Source organism: Neopelma chrysocephalum, unplaced genomic scaffold, assembly GCF_003984885.1.
Source record: "Neopelma chrysocephalum unplaced genomic scaffold, ASM398488v2 Primary Assembly neopelma1_81, whole genome shotgun sequence".
Lineage (NCBI taxonomy): Eukaryota > Metazoa > Chordata > Aves > Passeriformes > Pipridae > Neopelma > Neopelma chrysocephalum.
In genome coordinates, this window is record NW_020897743.1 from 3,286,910 (window position 1) to 3,306,703 (window position 19,794).

The following is a 19,794-nucleotide window of genomic DNA, read 5'->3' on the forward strand; positions in this document are numbered from 1 at the left end:
GCAATAAAACTCTTTTACCTAAATGCTGCAGAGACAGAGGTAATTGTCTGGGAAGTGAGATCCATTCCTTGCCGCTTGACATTTTGATGTTTCATTAAGCAAAGCATATGGTGCTGAGAAGTCCTTCCCCAGCGACAGGAGGTGGGGGGGAGCAGAAGGGGAGTGCGGGCACTCCCCACAGCTCACCTAAATACCTCTGCTAATCAGGACTCTGAAAGATGAGAGTGTGTGCAGCACGAGAGGCTGCAGGAGCAGAGTGGAAGATGACCAAGGGATGGGGTGGGCAGGAAGGTGCAGCAGCACATGTGCTCCTGGGAGAACATCCCAGGAGTCAGCACACCCCACACACATGGGGACAAAGCAAAGGGGGAACCCCTGGGAAGGAGGAATGCCTCTGTTGTTTCCCCCTCAGCAGGGAGGCTGACTCCCTTTGTGTGTTATCTGTGAACGTGCTGACTTCTGGCTGGCTGAAGCTGCTGAATCAGACTCGTCTCACTGGAGTGATGTGATTTTTTTTTCTTTTTTTATTTAATTTCAGGAGATTTTAAAACTCCTTCAGTTGTAGGTGGAGAAGTGGCAGATTAGGTTGCTTTTTTGGCGGTTTGTTGGTGGATTTATTGTTTCATTGTTTACTAGCTCAGCTAATAATACAGGCTTTAGATTTAAAATGCAACTGGTGCATTCCCACAAACATATGGAATCATCCAGCATCCATATAAAGTTGTCTCCTTCCCTTGACAACATATGTTCTCTTTGGCTATGGCCTGGAGAGGGCAGGAGGGTATGACCAAGGCCAGCTTGTCCTGCAGTCCATTCAGCCTTATTCATAGTGGCTGCTGGTCACAGCCAAGACTTGCAAACAGTACAGTGGATGGAAAAGACTTTTCTGGTTTTTTAGGGTGAGCTCAGGATCAATCAGAGGGGAAACACCGATCAAAGGAGAGGTCCTTTGAATAAGCCAACTTTGGGAACTCCCAGCAAAGAGCATTTTGAAATAATAAAGAAATTAATTATGTCAATGAAAAAAAAAAAGGAAGGTAAAAAGGAAGTGTCTTATGTGGACTGCTGAGGAAGACAGGAAAATGCATCAATATTTCCTTGACACAAGTGACAGTGGCAAAATGAGAAGCAAAAAGTTCACTGCAGTTGGAAAGGACACAGAAAGAATTTAATAATAAGCTCTGTGAGGATATGCTTGACAAGCTCACCAACCATGAGCTCCCCCTGTGAGTTTTGAGCTGACTGAAGAGAACATCACAAAAGATACAGAACAGGAGCAACAAGGCTGTCGAGTCCCCACCTTGCTGCCAGGTTTTCATACCTGCTTCTTGAAATCCCAATCTTCATCCAGATTGCAAAAGAGAGGCATCAGAGCAAATGAGCAATTTGTGCATGGTGGCCTTCAGGTGTCCAGGAGAAAATCATTGCAACAATGTGCTTGTAGGGTTGTCAAAATCGCTGCCAGTCTTTCCATTCACTTCATTGAGTCTTGGTAGAAGTCTAAAGATCAGGTCTTCTTCTCTTTCATGTAAAACAGATGCATTCAATCCAGTGATGAGGGAGAGATGATCAAGTCAGAGAGAGTGATTTGTTTCCAAGAAATTAGATTGGCCACACAGTGGTTCTTGGCTTGGCTGAGAAAGCCAAGCTGGAGCCAGACATAATGCAAGCAGGACAGTCATCATCACCTCTTTGTTAGATTATTACAGGACCCAGTGGTCACTGTCTGTGACATCCCCTGCCTCCCCCCAGCCACACCCATCCTGCTTTGTTTCCCCCACAGGGGTTTTTAGAACAATTTGTCAAGGGTTTGGTTTTGTCCACCGGATTTTATTGTGACAAGTTTTAAAAAACAGTCCTCTTATGAAGAACCATTTAAGGTTCGTCCACCTGAAAGAAATAACCTTTATTTTTATTTTTTTTATTCTTTGCTTTTAGCAAATAAAATCCAAAGCCTCTATTTTTTCAGGGTTTATTTAGCATTTGCCTAAGCCTCAGTATTTTCTGTGAAGAATAACTTAGCTGAACATTTTTCTAGGTGAAGGAAAATATCTCAATAGAAACTCTTGACCTGAGTTTTCCTCAAACCACCATCAGCCTTAGGTCTGTGCGCTTGCCCTTTGCATCCACATGTTGCTGCTGTCACGGTTTGTTTCCTGTTTTGCTGAGCCATCAGAAGTGAGTCCTCTCTTCTACAAATGGTTCCATCAGAGGAGATTGTATTAGACATCTCCTGGGAAGCTGTTTGTTCTCTCTCCCCCTCCTCGGCTGCACACTTTGCAGTACTTCAGGAAGGAACACCAGCTCAGAACTACATTTTTTTAGAGCCTTTTATAAGGGATCCTTTTATGCCTGGCCCCATATTCTGCAGCACACTGCTTTTATGGCTGTGCCTCCCTCACAGAACTGCTTCCTGACAAGGTATCCCATGGGGGTTTGGTGGATGTGTGAAGCTCACAAGTTGTCCTGCTCAGCCCCAAGCAGCCCCAGGACATGCAGTTCTGCATCTGCCTGCAACATCCCCTGCAGTGCCACCAGTGAGGGAGGAGCCAGGGAAGGTGGGATGAGTTGCCCCACATGGGAAGGAATGTGTTTACCTTGGTGGCTTCGTGGATCTGACTGACTTTGTTCAGCCCAACAGTGCTGTGGCTTTCTGACTGAACAGTCTGCCAGCCCTCAGCTCTTTCCAGACCGCCATGAAGAACAGGCCTGTTCCCTGGAAGCCCTTTCCCTCTGCTTTCCAGCATGGTCCATGAGATGTCCCCTAGCCCCAGGCATTAAGGAGCTCTGTTCACAGTGCATAAGCAAACAGAAGTCCTGGCCTTTGGCGGATTCTCCAGTTGCACTGAGGGGGTGAAGATGAACTCAGTCAATAGGGTTGAGTTTGTGCAATGGAAAAGGTTTCCAGATCCATGTGCCTGCTGTTCTCTCCACAGATTTCTGCCTGGAGACCCAGAGGCTGGTGAGCACGTCGAGGTCTCTGCTGCTGCTGCTGCTGCTGCTGGATGCAGGACAAAGGCTGTGGCAGAAGGGCCAGGGGTGTCTCTGACCGTGCCCTGTGCTTTGTCTTGCAGGCTCACAATCCACGCCGAGTGCCCCATGCACCTCGAGGACTTCCCCATGGATGTGCACGCCTGCCCGCTGAAATTTGGGAGCTGTAAGTACCCCAGTCAGCCTCTGCAAGGAGGTGGTTACAGAGCTAAAGAGAAGTCCTTTGTGTGGCTAGTAACAGTGTTATTAATTATTGATAATGATAATTATCATTAATTAATGACCAAAAATGTTTTCTTGGCATCTCATACCTCTCATGGCAGTGATGGGCTGATGGTTCTACTCAATGATCTTTGCCAACCTTACTGATTCTGTGACTCTAAAACCGAGATATGTTTTTCCTTCATCACAAGGTTATCTTGGGGAGACAGATTTGGGAAGATAGCAGTGGTGCCTGCTGCTGGATGTCCTGTCCAGCTTCCCTACATCCCTCCTGCCAGTCTGGGGAGACCCTGAAATACTTGATTACTCTGGCTCCATGCTCCATTGGAGCTTACAGAACTCTTCAGTCTGTCAGGCAGGTGGCTCTTAAGTAAAAGGCTTGGAAACTCTGGAAAGCTCAGTCCCAACAGCTAAGGGTTCTGGTTTAGGGAAGATTTTCTGTCTGCTGGTGAGTGGAAAGTTGCTCCCAGCCCCCCAGGCTTGCAGCTGCTCAGCTGCTTGGGCTTCCCATACCCTGCCCAGGAACAAGTTTCTTCTTATCTCCATATACAAGTTAAATTTTATTTGGTTTTGTTCCTAAAAGTGAGTGGGAGCCAAACCCCAGGCCACTGGTTCACCATAATGCCAACATAAATTTCCTAGTCCGGCTGTGCCTGGAGTATTCTCCAGGTCCAACAAACTGAGCACCACTCTCAGTCTATGTTTGCATTAGATGAAAAGAGTTACCCACCTCCAACTACAGAATGAGCCCACACCAGTAACCTCCAGAAAAATCCCAACTTTCTTAAACTGATACTTCCTTCCTGTAGCCATTTGGGAGCTAACTAAGGACAAAGTTGAAAAGTTTGATTGACAGCAAAAGAAATCGTGTTTATCATGTGCATCTGCTCCTCTGCCTCATGACAAACTGTACTCATGAAACTGGATTATTCAAAACTACTAAAATAAGGCTATTTTGTAGGCAGCACCTAATTAAATGTAGAACTCATTGCCACAAGACATCACTAAGGCCAGTAAAATAGCAAGCCTTAGAGAAGGATGAATTATTAATGTTAATTGACCTTGTGAGGAGGGATATAAAACCTCATACCTCAGGCCTAAACTCTGGGATTATTAAAAGACTTGCAGGAAGGCAGATTACTCCACATCTAATTGCTTATAATGTTTCTTGGTGAGGAAAAGAGATTAATATGTATATTTCTGCTGGAACACCCTTTGGGTTTGTTTTTTTTTTAACTGATTTGGCCTCTGAATGATGAGAGTCTTGAGACAAGCAGCTCAGAAAGCTGCCCCTGGTTAACATTAATGTGGCTCTTTCTAAAGCACCATCTGCACAGCATCTGAGCTCACCTCTCCTGTGTTGGAGAAGGATTAAACCATTGTTTTCACTAAAAAGCCATCAACAGCTGGAAGCTTTGTTTTCAAGAAGCCTGAAGTGGGTTAGATTTGTAAACAGAAGGACAATGCTGGTAGCAGCTACATGTTATTCCAGGGGTGGCTGAATTTGCCTCACGGGGCACTTCCCACTGATCCTCACAATCTGAAGGGCTCATAAGTGGCCTTCTGTCCCTGTGCCACCATGGCATCACCCCAGGGAGGGAAGGCAGAGAATTTGCAGAAGAATTGAGGGCATCAGGCCTTCCAGAGAGCTTCAGCTGCCCACCTGCATCATTCCTGGGGCCGAGAGCAGTGAAGGTGATGATCACCATGCTCCCGAGAAGATGAATGTACACCACAGAGAACTGCCCCTAAGCCATCACAGGGCACTTGTACAGCAGCTGTCTGAGACCAGGGTAGCAGAAGATGTTGCTGAAGTTATCAGCTCCACTAAATGTCCAAGAGCTGTCCCTGTTTGGATTGGATTGGACAGCATTGCAAACAAGGCGTTGACAGAACCAAAACCAATACGTGGCATTAAAGATGTTCCACGCATCCATGCCACACCTACGTGACACCAGATACCCTCTGTCCCACACAACCAGATGTGCAGACAACCGAGTTTTCTAGACAAAAATTCAGGATTTTTTATAGACATTCCTGAATTTTTAGGGACGATGGCAGTGAAACTGTGGGTAGGTTCCCTTTGCAGGCTGGGAGTGGCAGTAAGTGAGCTGTGACTGCTAGAGCAGGAGGTGCTGCCTGTCAGGTGAAAGAGCAGTGGCAGAGCTGTGCAAAGCTCTGAAGGAGGATGGAGCTCTCCAGGAGCATGTTGAGATCTGGAAGGAAGGGTTGGAAAAGCAGAATGTTGCACGTGGAATGAGAGGTGCCAGCCTGCATCATCAGAAGTGCTTGGGCAGCACACTGGCATGCTGAGAAACATTGGCTGATCATCAAAGCCACTCACCCCACTTTGCACAGCTCCTGGTTAATATTTGACGGGTTTGCCAACACCCACAGTGCAGGGGTAACAGCGGTTGTTTTAAAAAGATCAGAGAAATCTGGTTGTCTCAGGACACAGTCTTCCACAAAGCAGGAGCTGAGATATTTCTGTAGCAGACCTGACCCCATTGCTCGACCTGTCTGCAGTCAAAGAATGTCTTAATAAGAGGAGCTGGTGGTAAAAATTAGTTAAAAGCCTGGTTTAGTGAACTACGTTCTTGCTTAAAAACACTGGTGCGGAGTTGCAGGAACTTCCTGCACAGGAAGTTTGGACATTATGGGGAGAAGTAGCTCCTAACAGAGTCTGGAGAGACTCGGTTTCTGGATAACCAAAGGACTGGCAAAGCCAAAAGTATGTGGGCACTGTTGAGAGAGGGACTGGCTATGAGGACAGAGCAGGGATTTGGTCACAAACACAGGGTCAGGCAGGGAAAAAGCATTTTGGTGGGAGAGCACACCAGCTCCAAAGCTGAGAGAGACTTGCTTGGTTACTGAGAGAAACCCTGAGTGAGGGTAGAGATTTTTAACTTTTTCTCCTCAACCTAAAATTTAACCCCATTTGCATTTAGCCTTTCTTGCCAGCTGCTGCCAGCATGACATTCCCTGTCCCTGGCATGGCAGGGCTGTGGCTGTCCTGCTGCCCCAGTCTGCTGGCCTGGATGCCTTCCTATCTTGTCCCTGCTTGGAGCCAGCCCTTGCAGAGTCAGCACATCAAGGGGACAGCATGTGTCTCAACGACAGTGCTCTGCCCCCTCTCCAGCTCCCTTCTGAAAACCCCAGCTCCCTCCTGCTTGTTTGATTTAACAGTTGTTGATCTGCCTTGGTCTCTGGCCATGCTTGGCTGTGCTCAGCCATGTGGTTCTGAGAAATGCACAGCGAAGATTAATTTGGCCACAGGCTAATTTTGGTATATTTTAGGTCAGGCAGAAGCACAAACCTCATTCTTCTTCCCCCTCTGCAGATGCCTACACGAAGACAGAGGTGATCTACACCTGGACACTGGGGAAGGATAAATCTGTGGAAGTAGCAAAGGGTGGATCTCGCCTGAACCAGTACGACCTGCTGGGCCACGTTGTTGGGACAGAGATGGTTCGATCCAGCACAGGTACTTGTGGGACCATGATGTGGTGCGTGGGCTGAGCACATCCTGAGATAAGGTGGATCCATGGGCTTGGAACACCATGATTATACTTCCACAGTACTTCCCGAGCCGTGTGCTGTTGGAGAAACTGGCTGGTGACATCTATAGCAGTCACCAAGAGGCAGTAAAGAGTTTAGTTTTAGGTGGTTTCCACTGAAAGAGCCTTATCATCCATAGTCTTCAGGAAAACTGATCTCAAGCATCTCAATATGATCTGTTGTGTGGAAAATTTGCCCCGCATTGTCCAGCTGGTCCGTGGTGCTGTGGGTTCATTTGTCTTGGATTCCTTTCCAGCCCCTCAGGAGAGCACTGCGGGCAGGGGAGGAGAAAGCAACATAATGTTCAGTGTGATTTTCACTGCATCTGCTTGCACAAATATTATCATAGCTAATAGAAGATTATCCCAAACAAATGTTTCCTCTGATTAATGACCAATATTAATCATCTTTCTCTTCCATCTGCTGCTCCTCCCTTCCCCTCTGAATCCAGGTACTGATAGCTTCTGTTATCTCATGTGTGTCTCTCATATTTCCTTTTTTTCTTTTATTTTTTCTTCTGTATGCACCAGTAGTTCTCTCATTTGAGGATATTTCCTCTCTGGTGCACTTGATTTTAATAGTGTCTGTCTGTAACAACTCATTTCACCTCCCTTGGGGAAATGTGGGGAGCCCAGGGAACTAAATGTCATAATATCTGGCCCATCTCTCTACTTAAGTTGTAGTAAAATGTACAGATGAATAACCTGAAGTGGTAAGAAAGCTGCTAAAGGCTCCTGTGTGTAATGATTTAGCAGAACCACGCACACAGCATAAAGGCACAGTAATCCAACAAAATATCCAAAGCTTTGAGAGGAGGAATAGGACGTTGAGGGAAAATAGGGACAGCTGCTTCTTTGGTTCACAGGCCAGACCTTTCAACAACAGAATTTGTCCTGATTTTTGAGATGGTTTAAGTGTGGCAAGGTGGAATATTTTCAAGCTTGTAAAAGAAAACAATATCCTTTTGTCCTAAAATCCTGCTGCAGCACTGGAGGGTAGCAGGGCATGCCAGCCAGGAACAGGATTCCATTGTAGAGCTTGGAAGTTTGTTCAGGACAGACTTTTAGCGGTTCAGAGCTGGACGGGTGGGCAGCTGGAAGGCACGGGGGGCTCAGCATCTCTAACTGGCTGTCTCTGCATCTCTAACTGGCTGTCTCTGCAGGGGAGTATGTCGTCATGACCACACACTTCCACCTCAAGAGGAAGATTGGGTACTTTGTGATCCAGACCTACCTGCCCTGCATTATGACCGTCATCCTGTCCCAGGTCTCCTTCTGGCTTAACAGGGAATCAGTTCCTGCCCGGACGGTTTTTGGTGAGTCTGGGAGCTCAGGGGAGTCCTCTCAGGTCGGGGGAGAAAGGCACCACAAATGAGGGGAAACAGCCTTAAATCAGAGCTGGTCTTTCCCAGGCCTTGTCTGGCACCACTGAAGCTGCTGATGATTCCCCAGGATAGCTTTCAGTGTCTTCCCAGTGCCCCTGCTTTCCCCAAATCACTGCAAAAATACTCCTGTCCCTGTTTCTGCTAGAAGCCAAGCCATAAATGTTAACAGTAATCAAGGTATTGATTATCTAATTATATGCATTTGGCCGTGTCTGCTTCTCTGCATTGGCTTTTGAGTTGAGCAGATCCTGGGTACATGGAGAGGCATTTGAAGCTCTACCTCTGAAATTGCTGATGTGCCCCTGGTCAAAGCTCCACATAACGAGTTCCTGGGCTGAGGCAGCATAACTGCACGGTGAATATAGTGTTATTATTTCCTTCAGCTGGTTTCAGATCCTCTCTCCAAGGCAAAGTGTCAGGCTGGCATGGCACATATATTAATAGCTTTTACAAACATTTAATAACAGAACTGCTTTGTGCTTCCCTGTCAAGACCTTTAGCTCGGGATCCACACAGAGCAGGTGTGGTGCTGCAGGATTGTATTTCTTGGAAGTAACACTGCCCAGCAGATTCCACTTAACAGAGAGTATATTGCACAGAAGTCCCCAAGCAGAGAGGGGTTTATATGGTACCACCTGCTTGTGTTTTTTAATAAGACAGAAATAATTTCAAAGATCATGAAGCATTTTCTCTGTGGCAAGAGTCGTGACGGAAGGACTCCCACAAGCCCAACCAGGCTGATGTCCTCCTTTCTGGAGCCTCTCCACTGGACCTTGTTCCTGTGCTGTGGACTGGAACAGGATGCAGGGAGGATCACAGGTGGTTCTGTACCCTCCTAAATGAACTAGAAGGGATTTATTATGTTTTTTAGTGTTCACTGGGGATTGTGAAATGTAGGTCGTGAACAAGCTTTAATATTTACAGGTGACTCCAGCTTCGCCCCATTAGCACTGAGTTACCTTCCCTTGCCCACTAAGGCAAATCCTACAGAGATTCCCAGGGTGGAGGGCAAACCTAGGTTAGTATGGCCAAACTGGTTTGCAAGATCCAGACTGCAAGAGCTTCACTGAACAGTGGTAATGGTGAAGAAGAGGGGGCACGGCCCCTCAGCAAATGTTTTCTGCTATTTCCATCCAACAGGGTGGAAAAGGGGCAGCTCAGACAGAAATCATGTGGAAAATAGGACCAGCTCAGGCATGTAGAGAGTCATTGAGGAAATTTCCTCACTCATCCCTCTGTGAATCCTTTGCAGCTGAACTCCACACCTGGACCCTGTGTCTGCCCAAGTCCCAGGAGGGCTCTTGCATCAGCATCTGGAGTATCTGTGCACTCATGACACCGGGGGCTTGATTCCCTCCTGTGTTATCCTGAGAATTGCAGTGAAATAGGTTTCCTCAAGCAGCAGCTCAGATTGAGCAGCAAAGAGCTGACTGAAAAATTAAAACCTACCTTTGTGAAAAATGTCTTCGCTCCCAAATTGCCTTGCTTTCCTATTAAGAAAATAATGAGAACTCCAATTGTTTATTCCACTTTTTTTTTTTTCCCCTCAGAAAGTATTGTCAACAATATTGAATTGAAACTCTTAAATTACCAGGAGTATGGCTTAAGGGAGCTGAAAATTAGTCAATACTTTTATAACATTTTTAATGCATTTTTAATTGAAAAGCACATTATTGAGGAAAATGGATAGCAATGGTTGCTTGCTTTAATGAAAAAAGCTTTAAAAGGCATTTTGCAACAGATCATCTTTTAATAAGTGTCACCCATTGTGACATTTATTCTGGCAGCTTGGGCCACTGCCTGGCTGAGCTGGTGGGACCCAGGATCCCAGGTGTCCATCCATGCAGGTCACAAGACACCATTTACAAAACATTGAGAGAGCCATACTGGATGAGTGGCCAGTTTCTGATCCTCCATGAGGTTCCCAACCATCTAGCAATAATAACAGTATTTTATTGTTTTGATTTTATTGCAAAAGCAACTAGAGGCTTCTCCATGGCATATTCTACGTGAGGGAGCTGGCTCTAGGATCGTGCAGCTTACCCTGCCAGCAGGCAAGGAATTGAGTGCAGGTGCCTACCTGTGAGCTAGGACTCCTCCATGGTGAGCAGAGATCTAGACAGTGGAGTTTGGGAAAGGTTAATCTCATCCTATTGAAATGCTTGCCATTGATTATGCCAAAAACCGAAACAGAGACAGCCTTGAGAAACCTGCAGTTGGCTCTGATTTGAGCAGGGTTTGGACTAACTGTTGCCCAGAAAAGCTGTGGAAGTGTTTGAGGCCAGGCTGGATGGAGCTTTGAGCAACCTGGTCTAGTGGAAGGTGTCCCTGCCCATGGCAGGGAGGTTGTAACTAGGTGATCTTTAAGGTCCCTTCCAAGCCAAACCATTCTGTGATTCTGTAATTCTCTGAAACTTCCTGCCAGCCTGGACTGGTTTGTTACTCCACGAATTGCACCACGGATCTGTGCTGGGTAAGACTCCCTTAATTACAGCAGGAATGTGGGTCCCATGGCTTGGCAGGCAGCTCCTCATTTTACTGATGTATCAAACCAGCACGTGAGCTGAGAGAAACCGGGATGAGCGTCTGGTCTCACACTGTCCTCTGTCTCCTACTGTGCTTCCACAGGTGTCACCACCGTGCTCACCATGACCACACTAAGCATCAGCGCAAGAAACTCGTTACCCAAAGTGGCGTACGCGACGGCCATGGACTGGTTCATAGCCGTCTGTTATGCCTTTGTGTTTTCTGCGCTGATCGAATTCGCCACCGTCAACTACTTCACCAAGCGCAGCTGGGCCTGGGATGGCAAGAAGGTGCTGGAGGCCCAAGAGATGAAGGTCAGCCTGTGGCCAAGGCCTGGAGTGGGGAGGGGGCGGTGAAGAAGCGCTGCAGGAGGGAGCTGTGCCGGGGACAGCAGTGGGTAACGTGCAGCCCCGCAGCACTCGGGGGGCTGGACGCTACTCACTGCCCTTCCCAGCCCAGGTCTCAGCTGGAGCGGTTCTTGAGGGTTGGGTGAGGGAGGGCTCGGTGGGCTTAGCTGTGCTTAGCTGGAGAGAAACCCCCAGGCATGGCTGCTTGCTTTTCCCTCTGTCCCCTGCACAGCCAGTGGAAACATGGATGTGTGCGTGTTCTAGGCTTGCTCTGCTGGTGGTCTTGTCTCTCTTTGCTTCCCCTTCCAGCCCAAAACCAAACCCAACCCAACCCTCCAAGCCCATTCTTTGTTGCTAGCATGCCACACAATCCCCAATATGCCACAGGACAGCAGCCTCACTGGTGGGGACGGTCCCGATCCACTGTGTCCCCTGGCTGTCCCCACCCTGGCTGGTGCAGCAGTGGGCAGGTCTGATGCTAGTGCTGTTGCCCACAGCTGCCAGCAGCTGCTGCCTCGTGAGCTTGGGCAAAGAGGGTGGGTGGGAAGCAAGCAATCACAAACAGCAACTGGCAGCAAATTAGTGCCTGGCATCACCCACGTTTTCCCTCCTCACTCGGGATCAGCCTCTTGGCAGCTTCCTTCCCGACAGCCACTGCTACCCCTGCTCGTGCCCCCCTCCCTCTGAACTGATTTAATCTTGGCTGTGCAGAGAAATCGCTTACTGTAGCATGCTGCTCCTTGTTTATATTTATTGAATCAATTTGAAAATCAGCTTTGTCCTTGTTCTTGGTTCTGGAGCCTTTGTGTTTTTTCTCCTTCACATTTTGATGTGTTGCTCGAAATTGTTGTGGGGCCGTATGTAAATACCTGACAGAATTGCAGTAACTTTTTGGAAGACAGCAACCAGTCATCTCTCTGGTATGGAGGTCAAAGAAGGCGAACAGAAGCCTTATAGAGAGCCATCACTGGGTGTTGAATGCCTCTCTCTTGTCTTTCTTGGATTCTCTATCTGTTTGCTTTTGCAGCTGTGGTCTGAGCAACAGACTCATGGCAGAAAGCCTCCAGAGGAGGCCAGGTGATGGTCTTCCACTTCCATCATGAACAGTAATCCTAACCTGGGCTCTAGAGAAGAGAGAAGCCTTTCCTGAGTCATTGGCATGAGTGAAGAGTCAGAACAGGTCCTCAAAGCAACTGTATCCCTTTCAGGGATGGGCAAACAAGCACAAAATCAGGATTCAGACAGCCTTGGGCAATTATGTGAACTGGGCACAGCAGAAAAAACAGTAAAGGCTCAAAAGTTCAGTTTGTCTAAAAAGAAGCGTGTTTATCAATTTATTCATTGACCCAGCACTGCAAGACTAACAGTGCTGAAACAATAGGGTAAGAGAATGCAGAATGTTTGTGCACATGGTAATCAAACAAGAAAACAAAGCAGGACCAGAAATGCTTCAGAGGGGATGCTCTTTGTGAGCTTGCTGCAATTGGCATCAGCCTGGATGATCAGTAAGGACTCCAGATTTGTGGATGCTTTTTCAAGCTAACTCTAATCTCTGCTGTCGAAGGCAAACCCACTCCCAGTCTCTGCAGCTCACAGAGCTCCCCAAACAGTGATGGGCTTTCAGGGAGCTTAGGAATATGATGTGTCAACCTATTTGTTTTTCATCTTTATTCCAGTGAGTATTTCCAAGTAGTGAATTTGCTACGCAATGGAGGTGCCTCGTTGGCTCAGTTTCAGCCTTTAATTAGCTCTTCTTGAAACAATTGACAAGCCAGGTGGTTGAAGGCACAAAAGAAAGAGGAGGCAGAAGAATAACTATTGGCATTTTAAAGTGTTTGCATCAGGAGTAAAACTACCAGTGACAAGCCCAGGCTGGTCTCTGGAGATCCTTCTCCCCAGCCAAAAGCAAAAGCTCTTTATTGATGTGATGGCAAGGATCCTCACTCCAGGTTTGATTGTTCCCTTGCACGAACATGAAAAAAAAAAACAAAACAAAGTAGGCAGCAGTAATGCTTCCCATCCCATTTGAGAGAAATCACTGCTGTGCAAAAGCTGCTGGTTGCTGACAGACACTCCCAGTGTGCTCATTCTCCCGGGGCTGGGTCCATTCTTTCTTTCCCCCCTTCAGCCAAACCATTGGTTTAGGTGGGGACACCATGGGTTTTTTGCAGGTATAATCTGACATGGTGGGCTAATCTGGGTGAATCACTGCTCTCTGCATCATAAAATCATGATGATGTTCTGGCTTTGGCCACGGTTGGGTTCTGGTTTTAGCTGGGAGTGACTCTGCATGTTCTCTGCAGTTCTCCTCCCATGAAAGGCAGGTAGATATCACTATAGATGTCACCAAAATCTCCCTTTAGCATGCACTCTGATAAGATTTGGCTGTTTCTTGGACCCAAAGATTTTCCAAGCCTTTCTTGCCTGCCACCAGTAATTGCTAATTGCAGACGAAGGATCTATTTTCTTTTGTGTGGTAAACTGGCTGCAACCAACCTAGAGGTGCAGATTAAACTGGAGAGAGGTATCTGAATCCAATGTGGAAAACTTGTTAGTAAAGATGATTTTTTAAAAAAACATCATGATGAGGAAGGTGTGAGGTGGCAGCAGTGGGGGGGCAATGAGTGAGAGGACAAAGAAATTGTGAAAGGTGAGTGGTTTCAGTGGCCAGCAAAGCTCCCTGTCTTGGGCATTCTCAAAATATCTTGTTAAAGGGATCCACTTCAGGACAGAAGGGCTGTGTCTGAACAGAGTGAGATCCACCCATCCCATCCATCATCCCTTCCATAGGGGTGACCATCTCTGGAGCCAACAAGGTCACTTCTTGAGTGGCAGTGAGGATTCAAAGAGACAGCAATTAATGATGACTTTGCCACTGGGAAGCTGCAAGGATGACATGTACCAGTGAGTTTACCACAAAAAAGGTGGTGTCTGTTCCTCAGGATGGAAGATGCTTTGGATCTTTGGAAGATGCTTCCTTTAACCCACTTTTGCCTGCTATGCCACGTCTGTGCATCAAATCTGATCTAGCTCTGTATCTGTACTTGTCTGACATTGCCCTGAAATTCTGGGTGACAAAAAGAACAGAACCATACAAGTAGCTTCAGTCAGACACATGGAAACAAGGAAGAACACACTTTGGATGGAGGAATAATCCTGGATCTTAGTCTTTATCTTAAGACAATAATTCTTTAGTGCATGGTGAGGTTGGATCCAGGCTTTTTATGTACTTCTCACATGTCTTTTCACTAAGAGAAAGTCACCAAAAGCATCCTCCAAACCTGTCTGTTGATGGTCATCATGGTTTTCTTTTTTGCATTTTGGAAGTGATGGGCATGATCCCCATCTGCATGAGGTGCCTTTTCTACTGTCTGAGTAAAGCCTCGCTTTTTGTCCAGCCCAGTCTTCAGCAATTCTCAGGTTTGCCCCTTGATCCAGGTCCCTCGGGAATCATTCTTCTTTCTCCTCTGTTTCTTTACATTTGTGGCATCTTTGTTACAACCCTCTCCTTGCCAGCAGAATGGAACTGGAACCAACCTTGACAGGCCACCATTTTCAACCGGTTTGAAGTCTTTCAGACCTATCTCTTTTTTTTTCTGCCTCACTATGATAAATATGCTTTTGCTGGGACTTTCCTTTGCTGGCCATGCTCTGCAGCCTGTGTGTCCTTTGTTCTGCTGCACTTGCAATCACCTCCATGATTTCCATCATGATCTCAGAGGTCTTTTCCAACCTAATTTGTCGTGTGATAGCACTGCAAGTGATTTATGTTCTCAGCACCTTCACTACAGTCCATGAATCAATCTTCAACAGCATTTCATCCTCTTTCTCTCAACACTGTGTGGCACGTTGGGCTGATTATTAACTCCATCCAACCTCTGAGTCTTTCTCTGGTGATCCAGGGAGCACAAGATCATTGGACTCAGTCCCATGTAATCTAAATGAAGATGTGGGAGGGATGAGTGATGCCAAAAGTTGCACCAGCAGCTTGACAGTAACCTGGCATTGGCCTGCTGGTTCCTGCAAGGCTGTGTTTTTCAGAGCCTTTGACTCTGCTCAGGGTCCAGGGCTCTTGGTGTAAAACACTTGGCTACTGTTCCATGATAGGAGCAAGTCTCTGCAGGGCAGAACTTTGGCTGAAGTGAGGAAGGAGTGACATGTTTGCTGGAACAGCAACTGCACTTGCTGGGCTTTGAATTATGGGATACAAGTATGTCAGAGACTAGAGCTGCTTTGAGGTCATTAAAGTGACTTTTCTGTAGAATGACAAGTGGCAGCCACTTGGATTTCTCAAGTTCTGCAGATATTGGTGACCTTCAGAATTCAGATGGACAGTGCTTCCAACCCAGATTTCTAGCCAAGGAGCAGGTACAGAGAATGGAATCTCATGCAGACCATAGGCAGAGCCAGCTGTTCCTGTAATTTAGGGGTTCAGTCATTAGTTCCTCAATAGAGAGGCTTGAAGACAAGAATATTTAGCAAAAGTACTATTATTTTCCAGCTTGTCAGACTGCAATATCCAGGGAGTAGATTTATCTCTAGACCGCTTTCACAGCCCTTTCCCAAGGAGAGCAGCACAGGGATATCTCTGTGCAGCAGTTCAGTCTCCCTGTGCCTAAACTGGGCCATAAATACAGGAGTTGCTTTGCAAAATAGACGTTTTAAATGGGACAAGTTTTCAAAGCAAATGTGGAGTTTCCTTCTGTTTATCCACCCTTCCTCCTGTTTCAGATTCTCCTCACAGATAAAAGGTGCAGGGTGGAGGCTGGAGGCTACTTTGCAGCTGACAGCAACAAGCATGTTTTGCTTTGTTTGATTGTCAAAATCTTGCCTGAAACATTTATTTATAAAACACAGCCCAGCAAACAGCCTGAACCATTTCTTCTGACATCTCAGGAGCAGAACACAGCCAGAGCACTCGTGTGCCTCAGTCTAGGCAGTGTGTGTTCTGGGTGCTTCCAGCTCTGACCAGGGCAGAAGGCTCCATAGGTGGTTGGGAAAAGGCCCTGACTTTAGGCTCCCAAGCCCCTGAACCACCTGAACAGCCTGATGTGAGGTCCAGAAAAGCCCAAATGGGTGTTTAGGGTCTCTGGATCACACTAACAGGAGCAGTAGCACACTGTCACCACCCACAGTGTTCAGATTTGCCTCACTTTACTGTTTCATCCAGCTGTTCTCAGATGCCTTTAGCCAGGCACGATGGATCCACTGTAGGGCAGAAAAGCTGGCCAGGTTGAAAATGTCATGTCACTTGGATTCATCCTATTCCTCTAATGAATAACATGGCTGATTAATACTAAGATAATCACAGTGCACTTCCAATTACATTCTGCAAACAACAATCTGTTTTTCATTTCATTACTGATTATTAATTATTTTATTACCTCCTCTAGTTGTGTTAATAAGTAATCATACTTAAGCATATTTTAATGTTTTAGAAGGTGAAACATCTTTAGCCCTTCATCTGCTTCTTGTCAGCTCTTTAGCAGGAAAAGTTCACCCACTGTGCAGGGGGTACATGTTCACGTGTCTCTAATGACTGAGAATCAGTCACTCAGTTAATTGTTAAAGATCACAACAACCTCCCCCATAACAGACCATGAATATGGTCCGATCAGTGGTTCAGCCTGATCTGGAGCCTGAAGATATTTAGACCTTCTCCAACAGCAACTTAATTTCTGTAATTGCTGGCATTACTACAAGGCTGCAGGCCTGGCTGTGGTGTTACTGGAGAGAGGTTTAAAGATTGCACAGGAGTCTGCTTTTAGTGTCTCTCTGAAAATCACCGTGGAAAATTCATTTCCAAAGGTAACCAGAAATATCCATGGTGATTGTAGTCTCATTTAAAATAGAAGTGCAGCACTGAAAGCTAAAGTCCTGGGAGTATCTCTGCAGAGCAGGCTGGGCGAATCTGGCCTTTCCAGCTCCCAGTGCTACCCAGTGATGGTGCCTGCCACCAGTTCCCAGGCCCTGGTGGGGAGCTGGACAGGTCCTGCTGGCTGCACGTACTGCCCTTCTCCTGTCGTGCTTCCCTCATAGCTACCTTGCCAAGCAGCCCTGGAAAATGCGTGGATGAGCCCTACCTTGTGTTTCAGTTGCTTTGGAATAGAAAATGAGATCCACAGGCACACCCTGTTCTGAGTTTAGATATCAGAGTCCCCCCACGAGTCGTCGCTGTGCCTGGTGCTGGCTCTTGGTGTCATTGCAGTGGACACCCATGGAGTGCCGGGATGAGGAGGGTGCCTGATGCCTGAATCTGATAACATTTCACTCAGTGACCTTCTCCTTGTAGACCTGGATTGCTTTACACATTATGGCCTGCAGTGCAGCTGGTCTCAGGTCCCTGACAACAACAGGAAGACCCCCAGAGTGGGGGCAACACCTGTCATGACTTCCTAGGTCCGTCCTCCTGTCCATTCATCCTCATTAACATCTAAGCTGTCTCCAGCACTTTCCATCGTCCTTCAGTACATCACGTCTGACACAGAAGGGCCTCTCTTGCCATTTGCTCTGTAAGTTGTCCTCCCTGCAGCATGGACAGCACAGTTTTTGGGAGGGGTGCACTCACCTCCCGTGATTTGTAGCAACCCTTAGGTATGAAGGCAAGATGAAAGGCTTCCCTCTACCCTGTACCACTGTGTTGAGCATTCCCAAAATGCAGGGCTTGTGCAAATGCCTTCCACCTGTTCTGTATCTCACTTGGGTAAGCCAGGAGGTGCTCTAAAGAGTTCCAGGAGCATTTTGAGCATCATGGTGTTAAATTGTAAGGTGTTCTGTGAGGAACTCAGGGCACTGAGGCAGCGTATGAAATGGTGCAAAAATATTGCAGTGCTGTCATCCACATTCCTAAAGCCAGTGGCTGTCTGCCACCAAAAAAAAAAAATCAACCTGTAATCCTCTGTGCTGTCTCCTCCTCTCACCTGACCCAGGAAGCAGGTCAGCCAAGCAGAAAATCCAGTTCTTCCCCCAGGATGACCATGCGGGGTGTCATTCTTTTTTCTAAAGAGTATGTTCCTGCATCACCTCTCCACGGCTGAACCTTACATGCAACAAAAGCCACAGATGAGACAGAAAACAAGGAGTCTGCTCAGTTTGAGCCTGCATTCCTTTACACTGACCTTGCAGCTCTCAGCCAAGCTTGGAGTCACCTGACTGGGGCAGCTACTGCTCAGGTGCAGCAGCACACACCTTGTTACACCACTATTCTGATCCGAGGGGTTACTGAGACACGAGCCCAGCTATGTGGCTTCAGTTCTTTGACTTCCAGCAGGATCTAGGTGCCAGGCCAGGACCCCTCTGTGCTACATGCTGTATGCCAAGCTTACATGGAGTAGCTGGTCCACCCTAGGCCAGCACATTCTTATGCTCCAGCGGCCCTCAAGCGCCAGTGGTTATGGGTTCTGGCCATCTTCTCACCACGTCTTCCTTCCCTTCCACAATGCCGCCTTGGCCTCTTGCTCCTCACACCTTTTCCCACCTTCTCACCCGGACAAGCAGGTAAACTCAGAGGACAAAATGTTCTCCATGCAGTTCCCAGTCGCTTTATCTCTATCATGTTGTGTTTTTTGTTTTTTTTTTCCCCTTCCACCTTCCCTAGAAAAAGGAGCCGGTGGCACTAGCGAAGAAAACCAACAACACCTACAACATCGTTGGCACCACCTATGCCCTCAACATCGCCAAGGACCCCGGCCTGCCCACCATCTCCAAGAGTGCTGCTGCCACTGCTACTGCCACCAACGTGCCCCCCAAGATGCCCCGCATGGAGGAGAAGCTCCTGGAGAGTAAGAAGACGTACAACAGCGTCAGCAAGGTAGACAAGATGTCCCGCATCGTCTTTCCAGTCCTCTTTGCCATTTTCAACTTAGTCTACTGGGCCACGTATGTAAACCGGGAGTCAGCTATCAAAGGGATGATCCCCAAACAATAAAACCAGTCACACAAACCTTCCATCAGTGAGCATCATCCAAGCAGGAATTCTCCAGGGCTTTCTTCTTTTCTCGTTTTGTTTAATTATTATTGTTCATTTTGGTATTATTATTATTATTATTATTATTATTCCTATTAGATCACTCTTTTATAATGTAAACAAAACTGTGATTTTAATTTAATCCCTATATACTTTAGTTTCGTTTACTTTGCCTCTGATGATGGGAGTTTAAAAAAAAAAAACAACAAAGGGATCATAACAAGTTGTGCCTCTAACATCGTAAGTCTGCTGTCCCCCAAGTCACCCTGTGCTTCCATCTCTCCTCTGCCACCTCCTGTGGTCCCCACAGTCTTCATGCCACTGCCATTCCACACTTCACTGCTGTCCCCAGGGGCTGCTGCTCTGGGCCATCCCCCCCTCCTCCTCTGCCATGGACTGCCCTAGCATGGGGGATGCTCCTGGTGGCCTGGGCTCCAGGATGTGTCAGTCACTTGGCTGGGCTCCTTTCAGTGCCTGGCATTTTGTGACACACCTGGGCTGGGAATGCAGGTGAGCCCTGGGACAGGAGGGAGAGGCATGGCATGGGCCAGCTTGTAGCCCAGTGCCTGCTGGGGGCAAACCTAGCACTGCTGTGGTCCCTGGAGCCATTGCAGGGGTGGAACAGGGTGGCAGCGTCTTGTAGGTGGTGGACAGGACTTCTTGCTCTCTGTCTTCACTAAACTCAGCTGCTGGTTTCCTCCAAGTCTCTCTCCAGACAAGAACAGGTGAGAAAGGTCTTGTCTGTCTGCCATCCTGCGCTCTTGGGGCAATTCAGGTTAGCAGGTGGTGTGGTTCCTACC

General features: G+C 47.3%; 1 protein-coding gene across 3 annotated transcripts in view; it reads left to right on the top strand.

Annotated features, from left to right (window-relative positions):
• GABRA3 (gamma-aminobutyric acid type A receptor alpha3 subunit) overlaps positions 1–19,142 on the top strand; it is a 72,572-nt gene extending 53,430 nt beyond the window's left edge. For all 3 annotated transcript variants that reach the window (XM_027690487.1, XM_027690488.1, XM_027690489.1), the window contains exons 6-10: positions 3,075–3,157; positions 6,554–6,697; positions 7,934–8,086; positions 10,784–10,995; positions 18,626–19,142. In XM_027690487.1, the coding sequence (XP_027546288.1) occupies positions 3,075–3,157; positions 6,554–6,697; positions 7,934–8,086; positions 10,784–10,995; positions 18,626–18,955 (922 nt within the window). In that variant the 3' untranslated portion in view covers positions 18,956–19,142. The remainder of the gene's footprint in view (positions 1–3,074; positions 3,158–6,553; positions 6,698–7,933; positions 8,087–10,783; positions 10,996–18,625) is intronic.
• Positions 19,143–19,794: the final 652 nt, after the last annotated feature.